This window comes from Cetorhinus maximus, chromosome 7 (genome assembly GCF_964194155.1).
Source record: "Cetorhinus maximus chromosome 7, sCetMax3.hap1.1, whole genome shotgun sequence".
NCBI classification, from domain to species: Eukaryota; Metazoa; Chordata; class Chondrichthyes; order Lamniformes; family Cetorhinidae; genus Cetorhinus; species Cetorhinus maximus.
Genome location: NC_135885.1, coordinates 59,665,848 through 59,690,029, shown reverse-complemented (window position 1 = coordinate 59,690,029; position 24,182 = coordinate 59,665,848). Strand labels below are relative to the sequence as shown.

The 24,182-nt window shown below is 44.8% G+C and overlaps 1 protein-coding gene across 1 annotated transcript in view; it reads left to right on the top strand.

Annotated features, from left to right (window-relative positions):
• LOC144682408 (high-affinity choline transporter 1-like) overlaps positions 1-24,182 on the top strand; it is a 108,996-nt gene that overhangs the window by 83,303 nt on the left and 1,511 nt on the right. The window contains exons 6-7 of the mRNA XM_078544820.1: positions 17,678-17,831; positions 18,943-19,160. Coding sequence (XP_078400946.1) covers positions 17,678-17,831; positions 18,943-19,160 — 372 coding nt within the window. The remainder of the gene's footprint in view (positions 1-17,677; positions 17,832-18,942; positions 19,161-24,182) is intronic.

Here is a 24,182-nt window from a genome sequence, read left to right as displayed (position 1 = left end):
GACAGCAAGGATGGTTGGTGGGGACTCGAAGGCAGACACGGACACTGGGGGTGGGAAGGAGGATGTCGAGGAAGTCAATATGGATGGGGGTGGGATTCTCAGGAAGGTAGGGAACATGCACATTCACCTGGCCATCCTGAAAAGAGAAGGGTTCTGGTTGTAGGTGATGGTAGGGAGGTGGAAGGTGATGTCAGTGGGGGTCAACAGTGATGGGGGAAAGGACATGGGGATTGGGGGAGGGGAAAGGATGGGGCAGCTAATCAAGATCTTTACTGCGACCATGTTTGTCAAATCGAAAGTGAGCGGAGCCTCATGTTGGATGGTGCTGCATGGGACTGCGATCAGCGGGTGGGAGGAGATTCAGGTCAGCTCAGATGGACAACTGCAAAGAACCCCAATTGGCAACATTGAAAATCCTGAGAAGAGCGTGATGGAGGAAGGCTCCACGTGTGTGGGAGAATGCTTGCATGAGGCTCCGAAAGGCCCTGCCACACTCACACTTCTCCCTCCAGAATCACTCATGGTCCGGCTGCATGCAGCTGAACTGCCAGTGGGGGGATGCAGTGGGAGGACTTGCAAAGCCTATCCATGAAACTGACAGACACCATTACACCTTATTCAGCAAAAGTGAATATATTTTCAGGCTATAGAGTGACAAAATGTGTTCACCCGTGCAACCACTTGTGATCACTGCAGGAACTCAACTATGGTTACCGCAATGGAGGTATTTCACCGCATTGTGCTGGACTAGGGTCTCCATGGCAGCCACCATCTTTCCCATGGAGACATCCATGCGCGCACATGTTAGCGCTACTTCGTCAGAGAGCAGACAGACGCACATCTCTGACTCGCATGCCACTGTGTTGAGGGCTTCCAAGCTCGGAGTGATGTTCTGCCGCCTTTTGCTGACTCTCCACAATGAGTTGGAAGGCTGAATCCAGAGGCTTGTCATCTGACATGGACCTCACACATGCCACTTCCACAGCCATCCTCCAAGTGCCGGGGAGCTAGGCTAAACCTGCCTCCTCCTGCTACGGATGCGTGTCCATGCAGTGGCCACCATATTGTGAACCTGAGCCTGCTCTAGATCAAGGTCCCACCAAGGTGTGTGTCTCTGCACTGCTGCAGGGTGTGGGTAAGTGCTGTGGTGGGTCTTCCAGGCTGCTTATTTCCAGCTCTTCAATGGAGCAGTTGTCCCCTTGGCTGGAGGTGAGGATGTGGATGGAACTGAGGGACTGGCTGGCTGACGTCAGTTGCTTGGCAGAGCTCCCTGTGAACCAAAGTTGAGAAAATTAGTGCATGGCAGCAGAGTCAAAAGCAGGAGAGAGAGCGCTCACAGTTGTGTTGAGAGTGAGATGTTGAGCTGCAGGATCCTCACATGGATGTTCGCCATGAACCTCACTGTTGCCATAGGCACGGTCCATGTCCTCATCAGTCAGCGTGATGACACACTCCTCAAAGTGAGTGAGGGGCCTAATATGGGCCATCCCGCCCCTGGTCCGGGACCTCTCCCTGCTGTTTTGAGCCAGCTTCTCCTGCATGAAAACAGATGGAGAGAGTGTGAGAAGGACGCATGGCACTGCGTGGAATGTTTGTGTGGCGAGCGGAGCCATGGACAGGGTGAGGACACGAGCTCCAGAGGATATGAGCCTGATGGAAATGTGAGGGTGTGTGTGAGAGTTAGTGATGTTGTCCCTTGAGGTGTGAGATCCCTGTGGATGTGTGATGGGTTTATGAGTGTGTGGGTTGAGAGTGATGGGATGGGTGACTTACCCTGGTGGAACGGATGGGATCATTCTTCCTCTTCCTGCACTGGATGCCTGACCTCCCCTGTTCTTCGGTGGCACTGACTGCCACTGCTATCGCATCCCAGGCCAGATTGGTGACTCTGGTGGACTTCCTGGGGTCAGAGCAAGGGTAGAGGACATCATGGTGGCATTCCACCTAGCAGGCGCCCCAGAGAGGCATCATTAACTTTGGAGGCTGATGTCTTCTTTGCTTTGAGCCATCTGTCACCTGGAGCAGTCCTGGTCTTTAAACATGAAGTAGGCTGCTCTCTGGTGCACTTTAAATATGGTGCCCAGAGTGAGGAAGTGCTGAGGTCAAGGAATGGTGGGCAAATCCGAGCCCACCCGCCAGCAAGACAGTGTGATTCCTGTGAGTGCATAATTAATTAGGTCGGAACTGGCGCGAAAAGCCGCCATTGTGGCCGGCTGGTAAAACGTCCTTATTCCCACCTGCTACCACACTATGTGCAGAATTTTACGGCAGCGGGATTTTACGTTCCCACTGAAGTCAATGGGGTTTATAATAGCTTGCTGCATTTTACGGCCCCATCCCCACCGAAACGGGGCCGTAAAATTCTGCCCTATGTGCATATCTGGGTCAATTCCAGCCTAACTTTCAGAGCTTCCTCATTCACTTTTGCCTATCATGAACAAGTTATGCTCAGAGCTGTTCATAATAGTTATCCAATCCAAATGATCTTATCAGACTATTGAAACCATCGGGTTCTACACAATATTTAACTTTGCATCCCAGCAAGCATAATTACTTATCACAACTCTGAAGTATGGTTGTCTGGAAAAACTCAGTAGGTCTGGCAACATCTGTGGTTAACTTTTTGAGCTGAATATGACTCTTTTTTGGAGTTCCAAAGAACAGTCATATTCAAACTGAAACGTTGGCTGGGATTTTCTGTGCCCGATCAGGGCGGGTGTGTATGGCGGTGTGATTGGTAAACCTCATGAGAAGGCCCTAGTCACGTTTCCCGGTGACGTAAATTCAGGATGCGATTGTCCCACCGTCAAACTTCGGGATCTTAATTTTAATAAATTTGCATATCATTATTGTGGCCACATGCTGGAATCATTCTTCCACATCAAATTTAAATCCCACATTGGCGTGGTTTTAGAACGGCATGATTTACAACTGCCTTTAAAGGTGTGCACCTGGTGACCTGAACTTCAAAGGGAACTCAGAAGTGCGTGCACACAACTTAGCGCAGTGCTCACAAGGAGTTCAATGCAAGGAAGTGGCTCCGCAGACTCGGGTGGGGCGGAGTGGGGGTGGGTGGTTGCATGCAAATCTCCACAGCATCTTCTTTGTGCCTGGCTGGTGGTGCCGGGGTGAGAGCAAGGGTGCCAGAGAAAAGGGTCCTCAGGGCTAGGACAACAGTTCAGGAGAGAAGGAAACCTCGGAGCTAGGGTGCCAGTAAAAGTGGTGAGGTGGGGGAACATAGCAGCACAAACTGGCTGCACATTAACACATGCCTGGTGGAGGGAGGGGGGGAGGGGAGGGGGAAGGGGAGAGGAGTGGGGGGAGGGGAGGGGAGGGGAGCTAGGGGAGGAGGGGGATGAACCCCAGAGAGCCGATGTTTGCAGGCACCTCAGCAGACCTAGGGTTTATAGACAGCGCATGTGCTACCTGCAGATGAGTGAGAACCAGTGTTGCCAATGACTGCGCATGTCAAGGGAACTGGTCACTCACACATGCCTTCTGCAGGATTTGGCACCGCGGGGACTCGGGCGGTATCCACTGCCAGTGGCAGTGAAGGTGACCTCAGTGCTCAATTTCTACAGCAGTGGCTCCTTCCAGGGCTCCACTGGGAACCTGTGCAGGATCTTGAATCCACAAATATATCCAGGCGGTTACAGACGCCATTTCTGCCAAGGCACACAACTTTGTAAACTTCGACAGAGACCAGGGGAGCCAAGAGGCAAGAGCGCTGGGATTTGCTGAGATTTCTGGCTTAACACAGGTGCAGGGTGCCATTGACTGCATCCATGTGGCTCTTAAATCTCCCTGGTAACAAGCAGAAGAGTATTTCAACCACAAAGGCTTCCACTCTCAATGTTCAGCTGGCCTGTAACCGTAACAAACGGATCATGCATTTTTGTGCAAGATACCCCATAAGTGTCCACAACTCGTACTTCCTCAACAGATGTCAGATCCAGGGACAACACAGGCTGCAGGGCTGCTCGGGGACAAGGGCTTCCCAATAAGGATGTTGCTGATGATGCCTGAGCGGCAGCCACAGACTGCTGCTGAGAGAAGGTACAATGAGGCTTATGCCAAAGCCCGAAGTTTGGTGGAGCATAATATAGGGATCCTGAAAATGAGGTTCTGGTGCCTTGACAGATCTGGCGGAGCACTCCAGTACACCCCCAGAGGGTGTCATCCATCATAGTGGCTTGCTGTGCGCTACACAACCTGGTGATGCAAAGAGGGGAGGACCTGGATGATGAGGAAATGGAAGAGCTGCACGTCTCCTCTAATGAGGAGGAAGTCGAAGGGGATGAGGTCCTGGAAAGGGAGGATACAGGCGATGAGGCCATTGCACTGGCCCAACAAGGCAGGTGTGCTCGTGAGGCCCTCATTGCCACAAGATTCCAGGACGATGATGATGAGATGTAGTGAGGACACTCCTGAGATCTTCACATTGCACCTGGAAACGCCTGACACCTGTATGGCTGAGGGCAGCGCACATAGGCTCTGTGGAGAGACTCATATCATGAAAGCGCTTCTGAGATACAGCAGGCACACGGACTTTAAGACAACTTGATCCTTTAGCAGACTTTGTCACCTATTCCCTTCAGCACTACACTTGTCAGGAATGCTGACAAGATGGGAGGCAGCCCCGCCTCTAAGGTGCTTAGAGCACACAGAGAATATCACAGAACCCTGCGAGGCTTGGGTACGAGATTCTTGCAGGAAACACAAGCCACATCAAGGTGCAGGCATCACTAATCTGGAGAGTGCCTTTGAAGCCTGACTATCACTGTGCTCAGAAAGTTACACACTGCACTGATGAGAGGCCCTGGACTGTGACACTTACCTTCATTTTGTGCAGGAACCAAGGTTTCACATCTGATTGACATGGACACATCTCATTATAACAATGAGTCAAAGACAATGAGACATTGTTGGGAGTGTATTTACAATGGTCAACATTTTGTACAAGCGATTGATATCCCTGCCAACATTGTGCAATTACATCTTCTTGACCTTTCTAATGCTGTCGCTACATCTCGGGTGCATCCCCGACATCCATAGCGGAGGTGGAGGTGGCCTGCTGACTTCTTAACCCTGTCTGTGATGACCTTGGCGGGTGTCCTCTGGAGGGCCAAGACCTGGAGGGCCCCAGCCTGCTTTTGGGTTCCTGCTGTGTGGCAGTGGCACCCTCCTTGGCCTGTGGAGCTGGAGCTGCTAGCGTCACAGGAAGAGGGGATTTGGATGGGCCGGTCATCCCAGAGTCACCTTGGTGGATGGACCCAGGTGTGCTCTTGCTGATCTTTCTCCCTATGGGCACCCAAGGGCCCCTGGCTGACTCGTGAGAGGAAGGGGCAGCTGGAGTGAGCTCTAGATGTCCCCTCCATCTCTCGCATTGACATTGATGGATGCCAGCAAGTACCTCAGCGATGGAGTGCAGCTCCTGCAGCAGTGCAGGACCGATGTCTTTGATCAAGGTCTCCATGGTGGCCACCACCCTACCAGTGTTGACCTCGGTGCATTGGCATGCCGACGCTATCACCTCGGTCTGAAGGTGGACAAATTCCCCCATCATGCCTTGCAATCTGAGGAGTGCAGCAGACATCCCTTCCCAATGTTCCCAAGCTTGTCTTTGCAGCTCCAGCAACTGAGGAATGACAGAGTCCAGAGGCTTGTAACCTGACTCAGTCTCAGCAGGTTCCTGGCCTTCAGCTGTCCTTCGAGTGCTGACACCCTGGGATGTCCCTGCCTCCATCTGCTTTGGATCAGACAGTGAGATGTGTTCACCAGATTGTGACCCCCAAGGTTACTCTAGAACTAGGTCCCACCGAGGCGTGTGTCTCTCTGCTGGTGGAGGGTGTGGGTGAGCGCTGTGGCAGGTTTTCAATTAGGGTGTCATCAGATTCCTCTTCCAAGGTGTCTTCGGGGCTTGAGTCGAGATCTGGCTAGTGGACGCCCTCGGATGCTTCCCAGATGTGCCTGCAAAAGCAAGGAGAGATAATGAGTGCACGGCAGGGACTGGGGAACAGGAGACATCACTCACAGTATGGTTGTCTGATGGATGTTGCAGTGCTTTTTTGAGCACCACTGACCTCACCATCAGCACAGGAATGGTCGAACTCCTCGCCGGCCAGATAGATGGCTCTATTCTCAAAGGGGGTCAGGACCTTCAGTTAAGACATTCCACAGCTTTCTGTGACATCTCATTTTTGCTATGAGCCAACTTGCCCTGCATGAACACAGATGGAGCAAGTATAAGCAGGATGCCTCCCAGGTCAGATGAGAAGGATGTTTGGCATGTGTGGGTGGTGTGTGGTGCCATGGACAGGATGAGGACATGATCCACAGAGGAGATGAAAATGTGTGAGAGAGAGTGAGTGATGATGTCCCTTGAGCTGACAGTGAGTGAGATCCCTGTGGGGGGATTAATGAGTGTGTGAGTTGAGAGTGATGAGAAGGGTAACTTACCCTGGTAGAATAGAATAGACCATCCTCTTCCTGCACTGGGTGGCTGTCCTCTTTTGTAGGGCGTTGGCACTCATCACCATTGCCACCACTTCCCATGTTGGATTTGTCACCTTGGATGCGGTTCTTTGCCCAGAGAGGGGGTAGAGGACTGCACGGCGGTCCTCCACTGCACCCAGTAGGTGCTCAAGAGAGGTGCCACGGAATTTGGGGCAGTATGTTACCTCCCTTGGGAAGCCATGACTTTCTACCAGCTTTCAATCCTTTAGAGAGTGCTAGCTCTGTGCAGGGGTGCCCTTTAAATATGGCGCCTGGATTACAGAAGGCCTGAGCTCATGGTAGGGTGGGAGTATCAGAGGCCACCCCACCAGCATCCCAATGTGAAACCCGTGCCTCTCAATTTTTTCAACAAATTGGCTCACAATATGGCGGAAAAAGCCACCATTGCCATCGGCAAGCCCCCTTTTGGACTTAGCCACTTCACAGAAAATCCTGGCCATTAACTCTGTTTCTCTCTCTACAAATACTGCCAGACATGCAAGCCTTTTCCAGCACTTCTTGATTTTATTTCATATTCCTAGCATCTGCAATATTTTGCTTTTATGTAAGTATGGTTGCATTTAGCTCTCTTTTATGACAGCAGGCCTTGAAAATGTTGTTTCCCCTCCCAGTTCAGTGGTTCTTGTTTATATGTGAAAAAGCAGTGACCAGATTTTAGCAGGTTACTTTAATTCCAAATGTCCCCTCTGGCTTTGCAAAACATGTTGGTATATTTGGTCACGTTTCCAGACAACTGGCTACAGTAAACAGCACTTCACATCACATCGAAACTGTTGATGCCCCTGGGTTGGATAGATTCTGCAAGTCTCACACAAGTTCTGAAACTAGTCAAGAATATTACAGTTTCTTAAAAATTGCAGTTTCTTACATACCTTTCTTTCGTGGAACCCTTATCATGGGTTTATTAGGGGCATTACTATATAGGTCCTTATGATGGAGGAATAAACAAGAGCAAGAGCAGGAGGAAGAGGAATTGCCAGAGGCATTCAGGATAAGGGTCTACCAGAGGAGAGGAATGCCAAGTAAGAGTTACCCTTCCATCATAGTCTATGTACTATGCCACTCTGTCATGGACATATCAGAGACCTGCTGAAAAGGCATTTGTTAAATAAAGAGGCGTAGAGTAAATGTGTGGCACATTGCAAACCCTCTCAAAGGCAAAACACCAAAGGAAAAATACAAACACTTCTGTAAATGAGACTTCATTTCGCAATGCAGTTTTACTATACACATATATATGCAAATGTTTTTTTCATTCTTTCGATTCCTCTTTGTATTGTTCCTAAACATATCCTAATACTTCATTAATTGCTACCTGAACACCATGTATGCCAATAGCGTTTGGTATGCTCTGCTCTCTGCTGTCAGATTCCAGTTTCAACTCTGACTGCTCCAGTATACTTAGATTTTGTGCCTTACCCAGTGAAAAATACAGAACTATTAAGATATCACAAGTGGATTTCTCCGGGTTGATGAGTGAGAAAAAAAGTAAATGATGGACTTGGTCAAGATGGGATTGGTTGGACAGTGGTGAGAGCTTACTCGTCTTCTCCTTTTCCTCCTCATGTCATCTTACTTTAGGTTATGTAGAGCAAAAAAATGAACTAATGTTATAATATTGTTACATTCCCTGTGAAGACCAAAAACTCTCAAAAAGAGATTTAAATTCCCAGTGACTGACCTAAAGGATCACACAACAAGATTTCAAGCCTTAAGACTTTTACAATAACAAACAAACTGAAATCAACATTGACTAAACATTACTTCGTGGGCAACTGATACACTAAACTACAAAAAAGATTCCCCTTATTTGTTTCTTAACATGACCGATAACCCCAATGCTGCATTTATTTGATACAGCATGCTCTCCTCAGAATTATAGTCTTTATAGGACCTGTCCAAAGTTACTCCCAACTCCCAACGGGCTTGCTTCTTCCTGTTCTGCTCAGTCAAACTGTTCAGTGACTGTCGAAGGTCTTTCCCTCAGTCTTCTCAGCCTTCACCAGCACAGCTCACTTTGATGATTCCTTCCCCTGGTCATGCCAGGATGAATCTTCCAGTGTATTTAAATTTCCAAGGGGTTCTGTCTCTTTGACCAGAGAATGTCTTCCCACCTGCATTCTGTCTGGTCGCGAGCAGAGAAAACAACCTTTTTCCTCTGCTGACTGCAGCTGCTTCTGTCCCTGTCTCTCTGGGACTGTCTATAGTTCTCCCTCTCCCTCTTTATCTGTGTTCAGGATTTTTTAAATCAGACTGCCTGAGAATCTGTAAGTCTACCCATGACAAAGCCAGATGCTCTGACCTTTGTTCTCAGGTGTTAAACCTGGCACTTGGATCCCAATAGCACTTGACCTGGGCCCTCATCTCCATGATTATCAAGCCACATTGGGTCATTGCTGGCCAGAACTGGCAGGACACCACGTGCTCCCTTTTCATTGCCCCATTTACCTTTATTTAAAGAAACAGTTAGAACATAACCATCTTATAAAACCTTGCATTCATAACAATATTAGGCATTACAATTCCCTGTAGCATTCAAAGGTTTTAAATCAGGTTACATGCTGATGTATTTGCATTACTAAATTACTGTACAGGTTAACCACATATGGTCCAGGCAAAACTGAACCACCATTGGCTCTCCTACACTCTCATCACAAGGCTGTGATTCGGAGACTTGAGCACAAAATTTGCAGTATTGAGGAAATGATACATGGTTGGAGGGGTCATCTTTCAAGCAAGATATTAAAGCAAGGCCCTGTCTGTCCTCTCAACTGGATGATAAAGATCCCATGGCACCACTTTGAAGAAGAGCAGGGAAAATTTCCTTGATGGTTTGAATAATATTTTCCCTTAACATCACTATAACAGATTATTTAGTCATTATTACATTGCTGTTTGTGACCTTGCTGTGGGCAAATTAGCTTTGGTGTTTCCTACATTGCAATCATGGCTTCAGTTTGAAGGTAATTAGGAACATAGGAACAGGAGTAGACCATATAGCTCCTCAAATCTGTTTCTCTATACATCGAGATCATGGCTCACCTGTGACCTAACTCCATGTACGCACCTTTGTCCCATATTCCTTAATACCTTTGCTTAACAAAAAAGATCTATCAATCTCAGTTTTAAAATTAACAATTGGTTCAGCATCAATTGTCATATACAGAATAGAGTTCTATGCTTCCGCCACATTTTGGGCAGAATTTTACGGCAGCGGGATTTTATGTTCCTGCTGAAGTCAATGGGGATTATAATAGCTTGCCGCATTTTACGGCCCTGTCCCTGCCAAAACGGGGCTGTAAAATTCTGCCCTTTGCGTGTAAAATTGTTTCCTAATTTCACTCTGCAAAGATCTGGCTCAATTTTTTTAGATTATGGCCAGCTCCTGCTCCTAATTTGAATTTTCGTACGTATGTTCCTATGGCCCCTCGTCGGAGAGTCTCCAACTAGCAGAAATAGTGTCTCCCAACATGTTCCCTTTAATTTCTTGAAAACTTCAATCATCTCACTCATTAACTTTCTAAATTCCAGGGAATACAACCCTAGTTTGTGTAATCTCTCCTCATAATGTAACCCACAGAGTTCAGGTATCATTCTGGTAAATCTGTGCTGCAGTCCCTCCATAGACAATATATCTAAGGTATGGTGCCCAGAACTGCTTACAATATTCTAGATGTGGTCTGACCAGGTTCTTCTATAGCTGAAGCATGACTTCTACCTCCTTGTCTTATAGTCCTCTAGACAAAAAGGACAGCATTCCGTTTGCCTTTTTGTTTATTTTCTGCACCTATTCATTACATTTTAATGATCTGTTTACTTGGATACTTAAGTCTCTCTGGACACCCACTGTTTCTAGCTTTTCATCATTTAGAAAATACCCAGTTCTATCCTTTTTAGGTCCAAAGTGGATGATTTCACATTTGCCTCCATTGACATTTGCCAAAGTTTCGCCCAGTTAATCAATCAACATCTCTTTGTAATTTTATGCTTCCCTTTATGCTGCTTATAATTCTGTCTATCTTTATGTCACAGGCAAACTTAGATATGTGGTTTTCTATCCTTTCATCTAATTTGTTAATAAATATGGGGAATAATGGAGGCCCCAAAACAGACCTTTGTGGAAACTACTAGTCACACCCTGCCAATTAGAGTTCCTGCCCATTATTCCTCACTCTCTGCCTCCTTTTATGAGGGACTTTATCAAATGCCTTCTGAAAGCCCATATAAATAACATCCATATGCATCCCCCTGACTAGTAATTCAGCCACGTCTTCAAAAAATTCAATCAACTTCATCAGTCAGGCATGACTTACCCTTTACCAGTCAATGCTGGCTTCCTCTGATTAGTTGAAAATTTTCAAGGAGTTCAGTCATCCTATCCTAAATTATAGACCCCAGTAATTTCCTGACAATAGGTGTTAGGCTGACTGGGCTATAATTCCTTGATTTCCCTCTGTCCTCTTTCTAAGATTGAGGAGTAATATGCACAATTCTTTATTCTAAAGGAACAGTCCCCAGATGAAGAGAACTTCAGAAGGTCATACAAAAGCAAAATACTCCAAATGCTGGAAATCTGAAATAAGAACAGAAAATACAGGAATTACCCAGCAGGTCAGGCAGCATCTGTAGAGAGAAAAAGAAAGAGAGAAAAACTAAGTTAATGTTTCAAGTTTTAGAATTCTGATGAAAGGTTACAGTGATGGCAGGAAAATTGCAGATAATGACATTGGGTTGGGATCTCGATGTGACCTTGCCCCCTTCTGGTTTTCCCAGAGGAAGGTTGGGAGGATAGTGAGGAATCTCAATGGTTGAGGCAGAGAGCCAACTGAGATATTTAAGAAGGCAGTTGTTGTAAGGTTGTGTGTTGTGTCATGAAGAGATCTAAAGGTGTGTAAATTTGAATAATAACTGTTTATTAATAACACATAACTATATACATTTACATAAGATACAGTCCTGAGTAGGTGCTATCTTCATGCCGACTTCTACCAGACTCAGTACTACACACTACCTATGTGACTCTCTGCATCATAATGTGGGCAGTACTGTTTCCCCAGTTCCACATTAAACCTTACCATCCTGAACACTCTAATAGTACAGCAGTTAGGAGCAATTTTGCGCATGAATTCTCTCTTTACTAATAGCACAGAAGTTCCACATTGTGTCTGCAGCCCAGCAGGTTGAAGAAGGTGAGTACATAGCATTAAGAACCTCCGCAGTGAAACTGAGAAGTCTTTGATTAGTTACACAGGAGAGGCTCAGCCATGGCCAGATGAGAGGCTGCTGTTCAAAGTGTGCCATCTTCTTGGAAGGTACTTCACCTGTCTAGGCTTCAGCCACATTCATATGCATTTCCCTACGGCCAGCATGCAGTACGACACAGGAACAACTAAGGCACCTTCAACTTCCACCCGTGTTGAGGATCAAGGGCAGGGGGCTCACCACTACAAACTATTTCAGCAGCTGTAGGACCCAAATCAGCAGCAGGGACAAGACCAGCAGCAGGAGCAACACCAACAGCAGCACCAGCTGTCATCTCCTCAACTAAAAGGCTGAGGGGATGGCCACAGAAATCCAGCTGGAAGCAGGTGAGACCCTCAACACAGGGTCTACAGGTGAAGATCAGCTATCTCAATATGTGCGAGTACCAATGCCTCAGGAGGCTTAGGCTGTCATGGCAGGTCGCTGCTGATATCTACATCTTCATGGAACAGGTCCTCCTTCCCAGTAAACCAGGTGGCCAACCACTGTCAGTGGTCAACAGGGTTTCTGTCACTGGAGACCCTCTGAATCCCCATCACCCTGCTTACCCCACCATGGGTTTCTGTCTCTTGCCAAGTTGTGTGCTCTCTTCTGCAAAGAGAGAATGCAGGAAGATGCGAGTGCTGATAATGGCTTGTGTCCAAAGGGAGAAAGGACACCATTTGTGGAGGATGACTGTGAGCCTTGAGTGTGAGAAAGCAATAGAACGTGAGTGTTGGCTGCTCAGATGGGGATATGAGGTACTTGAAGAGAGAGGAATGATTGGAGCTGCAATGTGTGTTGTCCTGCGGCATGCTGAGCAGGAGAATGCTGGGCAAGCAAGTGTAGTACGTTATTCACCTGTATCGCCATCCTGAGGTCCTGCATCCTCCTGGTGCACTATCTTCAGGTTGGAGGAAATACAATTTAGCTGATGATTTCCTCGACCACTTCCATCCACAGATGTCCTCTTCCCTTCCATGGGAAAGCTCACCTCAATGCAGCCCATCAGCTCCTTCAGTTGGACCTCCAGGCAAGAGCGGGACACCCAAGGGGCTGCCTTCCCAAGTATCCTCACCATTCCTGTGGGTACTGCAGCCTCAAAAATCCAAGTGCTGCTGAGCAGTGTGAAACATTTAAAGAAACAATTCAAAATGCTTAACAAAAATACATTCCATTAAAAAACAAAAACTCAATGACAAACATTAATTTGTGGATTACTAGGGAAGTTAAGGATGGTGTAAAATTAAAAGAAGAGGCTTTGCATTTTGCAAAGATTGGAAGTAGGCTTGAGAGTTGCGAATGTTTGGGAAACCAGCAAAGGGAAACCAAAAGGCTGATAGAAAGGAAAAACCAGAATTATGAGAGTAAACTAGCCAGTAAACTCCAGCTTGGGAGGTGGTGGCAGAGGTGGTCAGTGCCAATGCTGCACCCAAGAGGCTGGCCATCCAGTGCAGAAAATGAATGAATGATCTCATTCCCAGGGTAGTGTTCAAGGCCCAACCATCTTCAGCTGCTTCATCAATGAACTTCCTTCCATCATAAGATCAGAAGAGGGGATGTTCGCTGATGATTGCACAATGTTCAGCATCATTTGTGACTCCTCAGACACTGAAGCAGTCCATGTCCAAATGCAGAAAGACCTGGACAATATTCAGTCTTGGGCTAACAAATGGGAAGTAACATTTGCGCCACACAACTGTCAGGCAATGACCATCTCCAATAAGAGAGAATCTAATCATTGCACCTGACATTTCATGGCATTACCATTGCTGAATGCCCCACTATCAAGATTCCGGGGGTTATCATTGACCAAAAGATGAACTGGACTAGCCATATAAATACTATGGCTACAAGAGCAGGTTAGAGGCTAGGAGTCCTGCAGCGATGAATTAACCTCTTGATTCTCCAAGGCCTGTCCACCATCTACAAAGCACAGGTCAGGAGTGTGATGGAATACTCTCCACTTGCCTGGATGAGTGCAGCTCCTACAAGACACAAGAATCTTGACACCGTCCAGGACAAAGCAGCCGGCATGATTGGCACCCCATTTACAAACATTCAGTCCCTCCACCACTGACGCACAGTGGCAACAGTGTGTACCATCTATAAGATGCACTGCAGGAACTCACCAAGACTCCTTAGACAGCACCTTCCAAACCCACAACCACTGCTACCTAGAAGGACAAGGACAGCAGACACATGGTAAAACCACCACCTGGAAGTTCTCCTCCAAGGCACTCATCATCCTGACTTGGAACTATATTGCCATTCCTTCATTGTCGCTGGGGTCAAAATCCTGGAACTCCCTCCCTAACAGTGCAGTGGGTGTACCTAACCACATGAATTGCAGCAGCTCAAGAAGGCAGCTCACCACCTCCTTCTCAAGGGCAGTTAGGGATGGGGAATTAATACTGGCCTTGCCAGCGATGCCCACATCCCATGAATGAATTTTTAAAAATCTGTGCCGCCAGGCTACTGTAAACTCACACGCTCACAAGGCCATCACACATTCACTGGCCATCATGCATACACTGGCATCTCACTCACTGCCAGCTCAAGGGACATCACCATTCACTCTCTCACAAACACCCTTACATTTCCATCTGGCCTCATCTCTTCTGGACACAGCCTCTTCAGCCCTCACCATCTTGAGGCCACTTGAACAGGTCAATATGTGCCCCCACATATACCCTGGGATAGCCCCTTCCCCAGTACAGTGTTCAGTCTGCAGCCTCTTCCTTTGCCTGAGGCCACTTCTGCCCTTCCCCAAGCAAGCCCTAGCCCTGCAGCCATTGAAAAGCCACCCCTGCCTTATGGCCGGTCTGGAAGGTAAAGACCGGCCCATGAGACCCCCTAAAAGTGATGTGATGCTACCTGTGAATCCTGGCGCTGATGACCGCGAGTGCAGCCCTAGGCAAGGTAGGCAAACAGACCTCGAAGCCCCAAGCGAAGTGTAGCTTGCCAGGTGCACATTGCTTATGTACAGTTGTGAAACACGTTGGCTCCGGATGATCCAGCATGGGAGATGATTCCGGTGAGGAGGGCTTATATTGAGACACTAAAGTATTGAAATTAGGTTCCCAACATGTGGCAGCAGAAAACGCGGCCCGCCATCAATGGGTGGAGTGGATGAGCACAAACTGGTTTCACAATGGCGTGAAACCAATTTTTGATCGTCTTGTCATATTGTCCGACAACACCGCCCCCCACCCCCCCACCCCTGCCTGCTATGGCACCAGATGCCAAAGGAGTTGGATAATTCCAGCTGTTGTCTTTATTGCAAGGGGACTGGAGTACAAAAGTGAAGAAGTCTTGCTACAGTTGTAGAGGGCTTTATCGAGATTGCACCTGGAGTACCAAGTGCAGGTTTGGTCTCCATACCTAAGGAACGGTGTACTTGGCTTGGAAGTAGTACAGTGAAATCTCACTAAATTTGTTCCTGAGATGAAGGTTGTCTTATGCTCTGACATTGGGTAAATATGTAGAGCTGGATTTTGGGAGTTGGGAGGTGGGAGTTGGGAAGTGATTTTCGTTTTGGGGGTGGGGGGGAGGTTGGGTGTGTGGTCGGGTGCTAACTGGGATCAGGCCCACCAACCCAGGAAACAGTTTGGAAGCAGCCACAGGAGCTGTTGAGTGCTGAGGTGGGCTGCTTAAAAGGCCTATCTCAGTGCTCTGGGATCTCATCCTAATTGTTTTATTTAATATTAGACCCTCTAGACCTCACCCCTCACCACCCCCACCCCCCAACACACACCTCATGACCCATCACACCCTCCATGCCAATCTATGTCATCCCCAATGACCCCCTATACCCTCCATGTCAACCTATGCCCACTCACCCAGCATACACTCTGTAAATAACCTATATTAACAATGGCATGTGTGGAAAAGCTTTTAAAAAACTGATTTTACTCCAGCACTATGAAAGTGTCAATCATGCAGACCTTTAAAGTATCAATAGAGGAAACTACAAGCCTTGGCACTTCTTCATCTTGTGTAATAAGCATTGTTCAGCTGACAAAATAGATCTAAGAGCAAGATCTGCCAATCAAGCAATGTTTTCCCTTTGGTGCAACTGTTTCACAGCTTAATGGATGTCTGGGCTCTTAGCCAAGCCTCCTTATGCATTCATGGCTGAGACTTTAGCACATCTGTTTTAAATAAGAAGACTGGTTTCCAGCTCAATTTGTATGCCAGTAAGTTAGGTTGCTCCAGTTCTATGCCATGAAAATGCTGTAAATAGGAAGGAATTGACCTCCATATAACACACTTGAAATAGTACATAATTTGAGGCATTGCATTACAAAAAGGATATAGAGGCACTGAAGAAGGTTAAAAAGAGATTCACAGGGTGACATTTTGAAACGGTCAGGAAAGACTGATCAGGCTGGGGCTCTTTTCTCCAGAAAAAACAAGGCTAAGGGGTGACATAATAGAGGTCTTTAAAATTATCAAGGAGTTTGGCAAGCTAAATGTAATGAAGATGTTTCTATTTATGGGTGAAATCAAAACCATGGGTCATAAATATCAGTCACTAAGAAATTCCAATAGGAAATTCAGGGGCATCTCCTTTACATAGGCAGTTGCGAGAATGTGAAACTCTCTGCCACATGCAGTGTTTGAGGCAAATAGCTTAGATACATTTAAGGGGAAGCTAGATAATAACATGAGGCAGAAAAGAATTGAAGGATATCCTGATAGATTTAGACGAAGTAGGGTGGGAGAAGGCTTGTGTGCATAAACTTGCAGCATAAACTTTGGTAGAAATCAATTGGGTTGAAAAGCCTGTTTCTGTGCCAAAAAGTCTAAAAGGCCTAGATTTTCACTGAGATGATAACTGTGCACCCTCCTACTCACTGATGGTGAATTACAACAACAATTCATATCTATATAACACCTTTAATGTAATAAAAATCCAAAAGGAGTTCACAGGAGCTTTATAAAACAAAATATGACACTGAGCCATATAAGGAGATATAAGGGCAGATGATCAAAAGAGTGGTGAAAGAAGTGGATATAAAGGAGAGTGTGGAAGGAGGAAAGCAAGGTAAGGAGATGTGGTTTAGTGAGGGAATTCTAGAGCTCAGGGTCTAAGCAGCTGAAGGCATGACCATCAATAGTAGAGAAATTAAAATTAGGGGTGTCTAAAAGGCCAGAATTAGAGGAACGTAGTTATCTTAGAGAGTTGTAGGACTGGAGGAGATTACAGAGATTGAGGGTGGCAAGGCCATAGAAAAACTTGAAAACAAGGATGAGAATTATATCAAGGCATTGCTTAACAATGTAGGCCTCAATGAGCACAGGAATGATAGATGAACAGTATTTAGAGCAAGTTAGGGCATGGACAGCAGAATTTTGGATGACCTCAAGTTTACAGAGGGAGAGAATATTGGAGGTCAGCCAGGAACGTGTTGGAATAGTCAACTCTAGAAATAACAAAGGCATGGAAGAAGCCCTCAGCAGCAGATGAGTTGAGGCAGGGGAGGAGGCAGTTGATGTTGCACGGATGGAAATAGGCAGTCTTAGACATGGCATGGATATATGCTCGGAAGCTCATCTTGGGGCCAAATATGACATCAGGATTGTGAAGAGTCTGGTTTGGCCTTGTTCTGTTGCCAGGGAGAGGGGTGAAGTCAAAACTAGTGAACAGAGTTTGTGGTGGGATTCAAAGACAACTGTAAAATAAAAATATAATGTAATATGCAATATACTGTAACCAAAAAGTTCTAGAATTGTTTTTAAATCAAGACTACATACTGAAGGTATGTGTTACATAGATACCATCCTTCTTTTAAAATTGTTTCTCTGGATAAAAATACTCACGGATGATATATTTCTGTATCACGGACTCACAGAATGTAGAATGAAGCAGTTTCTTAAGTGAAGTCTAAGCAGTCATTTTTTTTTGTTTTTCCAGACTTTAGGTGGAATTCCTTGGCAGGCATATTTTCAGAGAGTACTTTCTGCTTCCACAGCTTCTCGAGCACAACTAATCTCTTTCGTGGCTGCTTTCAGCACTTTAATACTGGCTATACCATCTGTAATCATCGGTGCAATAGGAGCATCGACTGGTAATGTGAAACTGTTTTAATCAATTTAAGAATTATTTAATGTCTAATCAGCTTAAAACATTTAAGTATATAATTATATGTCTACAGACAGCAAAATTATCAAAGCATGTGTTTATCAATTAAGGGTTCCAAGAGCAGGATCTTTAGGTCGGCGAGCGGGGGACAGGGCCCATTCGCCAATGCATAAAATGATGCGGGATGATGTCAGGCGGAACTCCCAACGTCACCCCGCGTCATTTCCATTTTCAGGTCGGCGGGGGCGCAGCTGAGTCAGTTGTGCGCCTGCCAACCTGTCAACGGCCTACTGAGGCTATTTAAAAAATCATTAACATAATTAAGGGACCTGCCCATCCAACATTAGGATTGGCGGGCAGGCCGGGAATCCTGGCGGGCTTCAGAAAAAGCATGAAACCTCATCCACGGGCGGGATGAGGTTTCAAGAGGGTTTTTAAATATTTAATAAAGGTTTGAGTTAAAGTGATGGACATATCCCAACTCATGTGATAGTGTCAGGGAAATTTTGTTTTTGTATTTTTAACTTTTTTGAATTTGGAGCCAATCTCCCTGAGGCAGCACCTAGCCTCAGGGAGATCAGTGCGCTCTTTCGCGCACATGCTCATGCCCCCTCCCCTCCGCCCGCACAGGGATCGTGTAGTGCTTTTTGGCAGACGTCATGCTGGGCGGGCCTTAACTGACCCGCCCACGTAAAATGGTGGCACGCCCCTGATCAGGGGCACCGATAGGAGGTGCGCCTGCCCTTGCCCGCTCCTGTACTTCCCCCCCGATGGGGGAAAATTCTTCCCCAAAGAAGAGACATTGAAGTTGAAACATTAACTCTGTTTCTCTCTCCACAGATGAAGCTAGTCCTGTTGAGTTTTCCCAGCGCTTTCTGTTTTTATTTCAGATCCAGCATCTACAATATTTTGCTTTTATCCATTAATTTTAAGTAGCCTATTGCAGATCAGTATCTATCTTCAGACATTATGGACAGGAAATCATATAATTCAAGTTTAAATTTACAATGTGTTTTGAAAATTCAGGCACTAAAATACAATTGAACAGAGGATTCCATTTGTTAGCTGTCTAAGGGTTACATTCAAATTTTTTACAGACTGGAATCGGACTAGCTATGGTCTTCCAAATCCGATGGACAGGAATGAGACTCAGATGATTTTGCCTATTATACTACGGTACCTTTGTCCAAATTACATTGCATTTTTTGGCCTTGGAGCTGTCTCTGCTGCAGTGATGTCATCAGCTGACTCTTCCATCCTATCAGCAAGTTCCATGTTTACTCGGAATATTTATCATGGTGTATTAAGGCGTAAAGTGAGCATGCCTTAAACCTACAAGTCTTCAAGTTTATTTATTGTACATATTTACTTCCTTTTATGATGTTACACATATTTTACCTAGTAATATATTTTTGTTGAGTTATACAAAAGGTGGTGATTGTTCATTGTGACATATGGATAAAAAACTCAATTTATTTAATCACATCATATAGATCAACTATCATTACTGAAGGAGGTTGCTGAAATATAGCTGTATTGATAATGTTTTAAAATATATTTATCATCAAATTATGTCCTTAAAATATCAACATCCTGAGATCAAAAGGCCAGAATGGGCTAGCACACAGCCAATTAGTTCCCAAAAACCTAAGAGAGAATTTGAGCTTTCCGGCGGGACGCCAGCAAGAGTGCAAAGCTTGGCTTCTGGCAAGCAAAGCTTGGATGGTCAGAGAACACTCCCGTGCCCTTGTCAACACTCAGGCAAGTGATAGCTAGAGTTGGTAACACTACAGGAATACCTTGGAGTCTCCAGGAATTAAAAACTAATCTTCCAGGCATGGTTGGCAGTAATCCAGCAGAAAAACCATAAGGGCATTAACAGACGTAGTGCATTTTTTCAGTTTCTTTGATTACTTTAATTTATTGGTTGGATATGGATATAAAAACAGCCTATTTCAGCAGGATGATGCAGTAGGAGTTGAGAGGCTGTGTGAAGAAACACTTGAATGCATCCAAATAGGGGCGGATTCAGCAAAGTTTTATTTGTGGGTAGGGCGGGAGACCGGGGCAGCAGAGAGGACTGACTTTCATTATGACGCCTGGAGCAGCACTCCAGCTCCTCCTGGCCCTACAAAGATAATTTTGAATCTTATCTTTTCGGGCCTCTGCTTCTTCCTCAACAGGTTTTAATGATCACGACAGGGCAGGAATCTGGCAGCAAATAGAGCTGTTTGATCAAAACCCCATTTCACCCAGTTTCTTCTGGGCAGAGGAATTTAAAATTCCTCCTTTAGTTTCAAATCCAGTTGGTAGAATAAAATCTTCTCTCTAAACTAGCTATAACAATCGTTCATACTCAATTTATTGAGCTTGGACCACTGACTTGCATAACTTGCATTGATTTTCATTCAAACAGGCAGCCTTAAAGCCCAGTGTGAGTGGAGAGTGAGCTGATGCAAGTGCAAGAAACACTTTGAGCAATTTTGCAAGAAATTAAAATAGTTTCTTGCATTACCACAGAAGCAAAAATTAATTATGGAATAATCTTAACTGTATTCAAATTCACCTGCCAGCCAGGAAGAAAGGAAAAGGGTAGCTCTATTAGTAAAGGATGAGATCAGTACTATATTGAGGAATGATTTTGCTTCAGGGGATCAAAATATAGTATCAGTTTTAGTGAAGATAAGAATTGGCAAAGGAAAGAACTCACTGGTGGGAGTGGTTTATCAGCCCCCTGACAGTGTAGGACAGAGTATAAATCAAGAAATAATGGGATCTTGTAAGAAAGGTACTACATTATTCAAAGGAGTTATTAATCTGCATATAGGTTGGACAAATCACTTTGGCAAAAGTTGCTTTGAGGGTGAATTCAGAGCTTTTTCAGGACAGTTTCTTAGAACAACACCTTCCGGAACGAACCATGGAACAGACTATTTTAGATGTGGTAATACATAATGAGGCATGATTAATAAGTGACCACATAGTAAAGAATCCTCTAGGTAAGTGCGATCATAACATGAATAGAATTCCACATTCAGTTTGAGGGTAAGAAATTTGGATCTGAAACTAGTGTCTTAAACTTAAATAAAGGCAATTACAAGGGTATGAAGACAGAGTTGACTAAAGTGGAATTATAAATTAGTTAAAAGTTAAGATGGTAGAGAAGTAGTGGCAGACATTTAAGTAGACATTTCATAACTCTCAACAAGAATATATTCCATTGAGAAGGAAGGACTCTATGAGAAAGATCCACCATCTGTGGCTAACTAAGGAAGTTAAGGATGGTATCAAATTGAAATAAAAGATGTACAATACTACAAAAATTAGCGGTAGACCCGAAATTTGAGAAAAAATTAGAAACCAGCAATGGGTGACTAAATAAAAAGGAGGATAAATTGGAGTATGAGAGAAAATTAGCAATAAATATAAAAATGGACAATAAAAGCTATTAAAGTACATAAAAAGGAAAAAAAAGTAGCAATAGTAAGTGCTGGTTTGTTAGAGGGTGAGAATGGGGAATTAATAATGAGAAATAAGGAAATGACATGACTTTGAACAAGTATTTTTTTCACACTAGAAGACACACAAAGCATTCCAACAGTAGTAGAAAGACAGAGGGCCAAAAGGAGGGAGGAACTTAGAACAATCACTATTAATAGCGGTAAAATTCTGGGAAAACTGATGGGACTAAAGGCTGACAAGTCCCCTGAACCTGAATCCATCCATCCAAGGGTCCTAAAGAAGGTGTCTGCAGAGATAATGGATGCCTTGGTTGTAATCTTCCAAAATTCCCTAGGTTATGGAAAGGCCCCAAGCGATTGGAAAATCACAAATGTAATACCTCTAATCAAGAAAGGAGGGAGACAGAAAGCAGGAAACTATATGCCAGTTAGTCTAACATCTGTCATTGGAAAAATGCTAGAATTAGTTATTAAGGCGGTATTAGCAGAACATTTAGAAAACCATAATACAGTCAGGCAGAGTCAACATAATTTTGTGAAAGGGAAATTATGTTTGACAAATTTATTAGAGTTCTTTGAGGATGTAACAAGCAGGGTGGATAAAGGGGAACCAGTAGATGTAATGTATTTGGATTTCCAAAAGGCATTTGATAAGGTGCCACTTAAAAGTTTACTGCCCAAAATAAGAGTTCATGGTGCCAGGTGTGATATATTTGCATGGATAGAGGGTTGGCTAACTAAACAAAAAGAGATGTTCAGGATAAACAGGTCATTTCCAGGTTGGCAAATGATATTTAGTGGAGTGCTACAGGGATCAGAGCTGAAGCCTCAACAGTTTACAATCTATTTTAATGACTTGGATGAAAGCTCAGGCTGTGTGATGGAAAAAATTGCTGATGATACAAAGATAGGTAGGAAAGCAAGCTGTGTGGTGTTTACAAATAGTCTGCAAAGGGATATAGAGAGTTTAAGTGAGTGACAAAAATTTGGCAGATGGAGTATAATGTAGGAAAATATGAGATTATCCATTTTGGCAGGGAGAATAGAAAAGCAGAATATTATTTAAATAAAGTGGAGTTAAGGTCAAAATGAGATCAACCATTGTCTTATTGAATGGCGGTGCAGGCTTGATGGGTCGAATAACCTACCCCTGCTCCTATATCGTATGATCTTATGATTTTATGAGCATCTCTGCTTAACATATTTCTTTGGGGCTTGAATTGCAGAATATCATTGCCAACGTTGTTACCTGAGATTTGTAGTTTGTATCTGAAGCCGCCAATTTGCTGGATCCCACATCTGTATCTAGAGATAGAATCAATCTTCCATTGCCCCTATTTAAATGCCAGCTTTAGCATTGCTGTGAAACAACTTACTGCACCCACAATTCAGCAGAAATTGGCAATCTCAAAGAGGTGTTAACAATAACTGATGAAAGATGAATTTATTTTTACTGATACTCTTTTGAAATTGGATTTAATGTTGATTATTAAGAGTTCTACTCTGCTGGGCATCATTATATACCAAAGCTGATAATGTTTGGTGTTGTAAGTGGGAGTTATAACTTTCCACACCGAAGAAAACCGAGCAGGGCAAAAGTTAAAATCATGCAGAACTACCTGTCACTCCATTTCCATCCACATCAGGTCTAACCCTTCTGCTTTTGGCAGTGGCTGAGATGTTCTCTTGATTCATGTGGGAGCCTCATTAATACATGTCATGCAGGGTCCTACAGTGTACATTGGACTCCAATGGAACTTTAATGGTGTGCTAAGAACCCTCTGCAGATGAAACAGAGGCATCAAAACTTATATTTTGGGGCTGAGGTGCTGAAGGGCTCTCCAGGCCCCACAAGGATAGTTGTCTCTGCAGCCCTGCGTTTTCCAATTCCCGCCTGTGAGAATTTCCGAACCTCTTTCCACCTGAATGTCAGCAGAGAGGGTTTAAGCTCCTGATCTTCGCTTTCCTGCGGCCTGCAAGCTGCCTCTTTACGAAATTTTGAGTCTGTAACTGGCTGATGGGGTGTAAATGAGGCCTAGCTGTAAATATCTGCGGGACCCCCCGTGGGGAATAATCAGCAGACAGCCTGACATCCCACTGGCTTCCCGCCTGGGTTTGAAATTACTGCACTTTGGTATCCACATTGGAAGACCTTTCTGCTTCCATTGCTGATATTCCTTCCCTTGATTGCATAAATATGCAAAGGACTAAATCAACAGCCTGTTAGCTGAATAATTATCACAAGAATGTTTAGATTCCATTTTTAGTTAAATAGGCTTGTCCTTCCCTGAGTCAAAATTCAGTATTCCAAATTGTGAGATCCGTCTAGACCTCCCTCTAAAACATAATTTCATGATATTTATATAAAATCTGGAATATAGATGCATGTAAGCATTGACATGTCAGAAAAATTATGCATATACCCCCAGTATCGCTATGCTTCCTTTACATAGAGAGGCATTGTGTCAACATTGCTTTAGTTTTAACACGTGGCCTACTTTAAGTTAATTGACCTCAGTTAAGATGGATGACAGGAGTTCTGCAATTGGCCTAAGGGTCTTGAAGCAAATAAAACCGGCCAGTGTTTTCACTCCTAGTCATTGCCCAGTGGCCATAGAATATGTGCCTACATGAAGATAGGATTGGACTCAGTTGTAATCCATTTCATGTGTAGGACACATGGCAATGACCAACACTGGGAAAACTTATTTCAGGAATTCTTCCAATTCAATACTTATAAAGTGATGGAGAATTATGCTCTACATAGGGACAAAAAATATTGTAAATATGGCCCACAAATATTGTAAATATGGGAACACAACCACCTGAAAGTTCCCCTCTAAGCCGCACACCATTCTAACATGGAACTACATCCT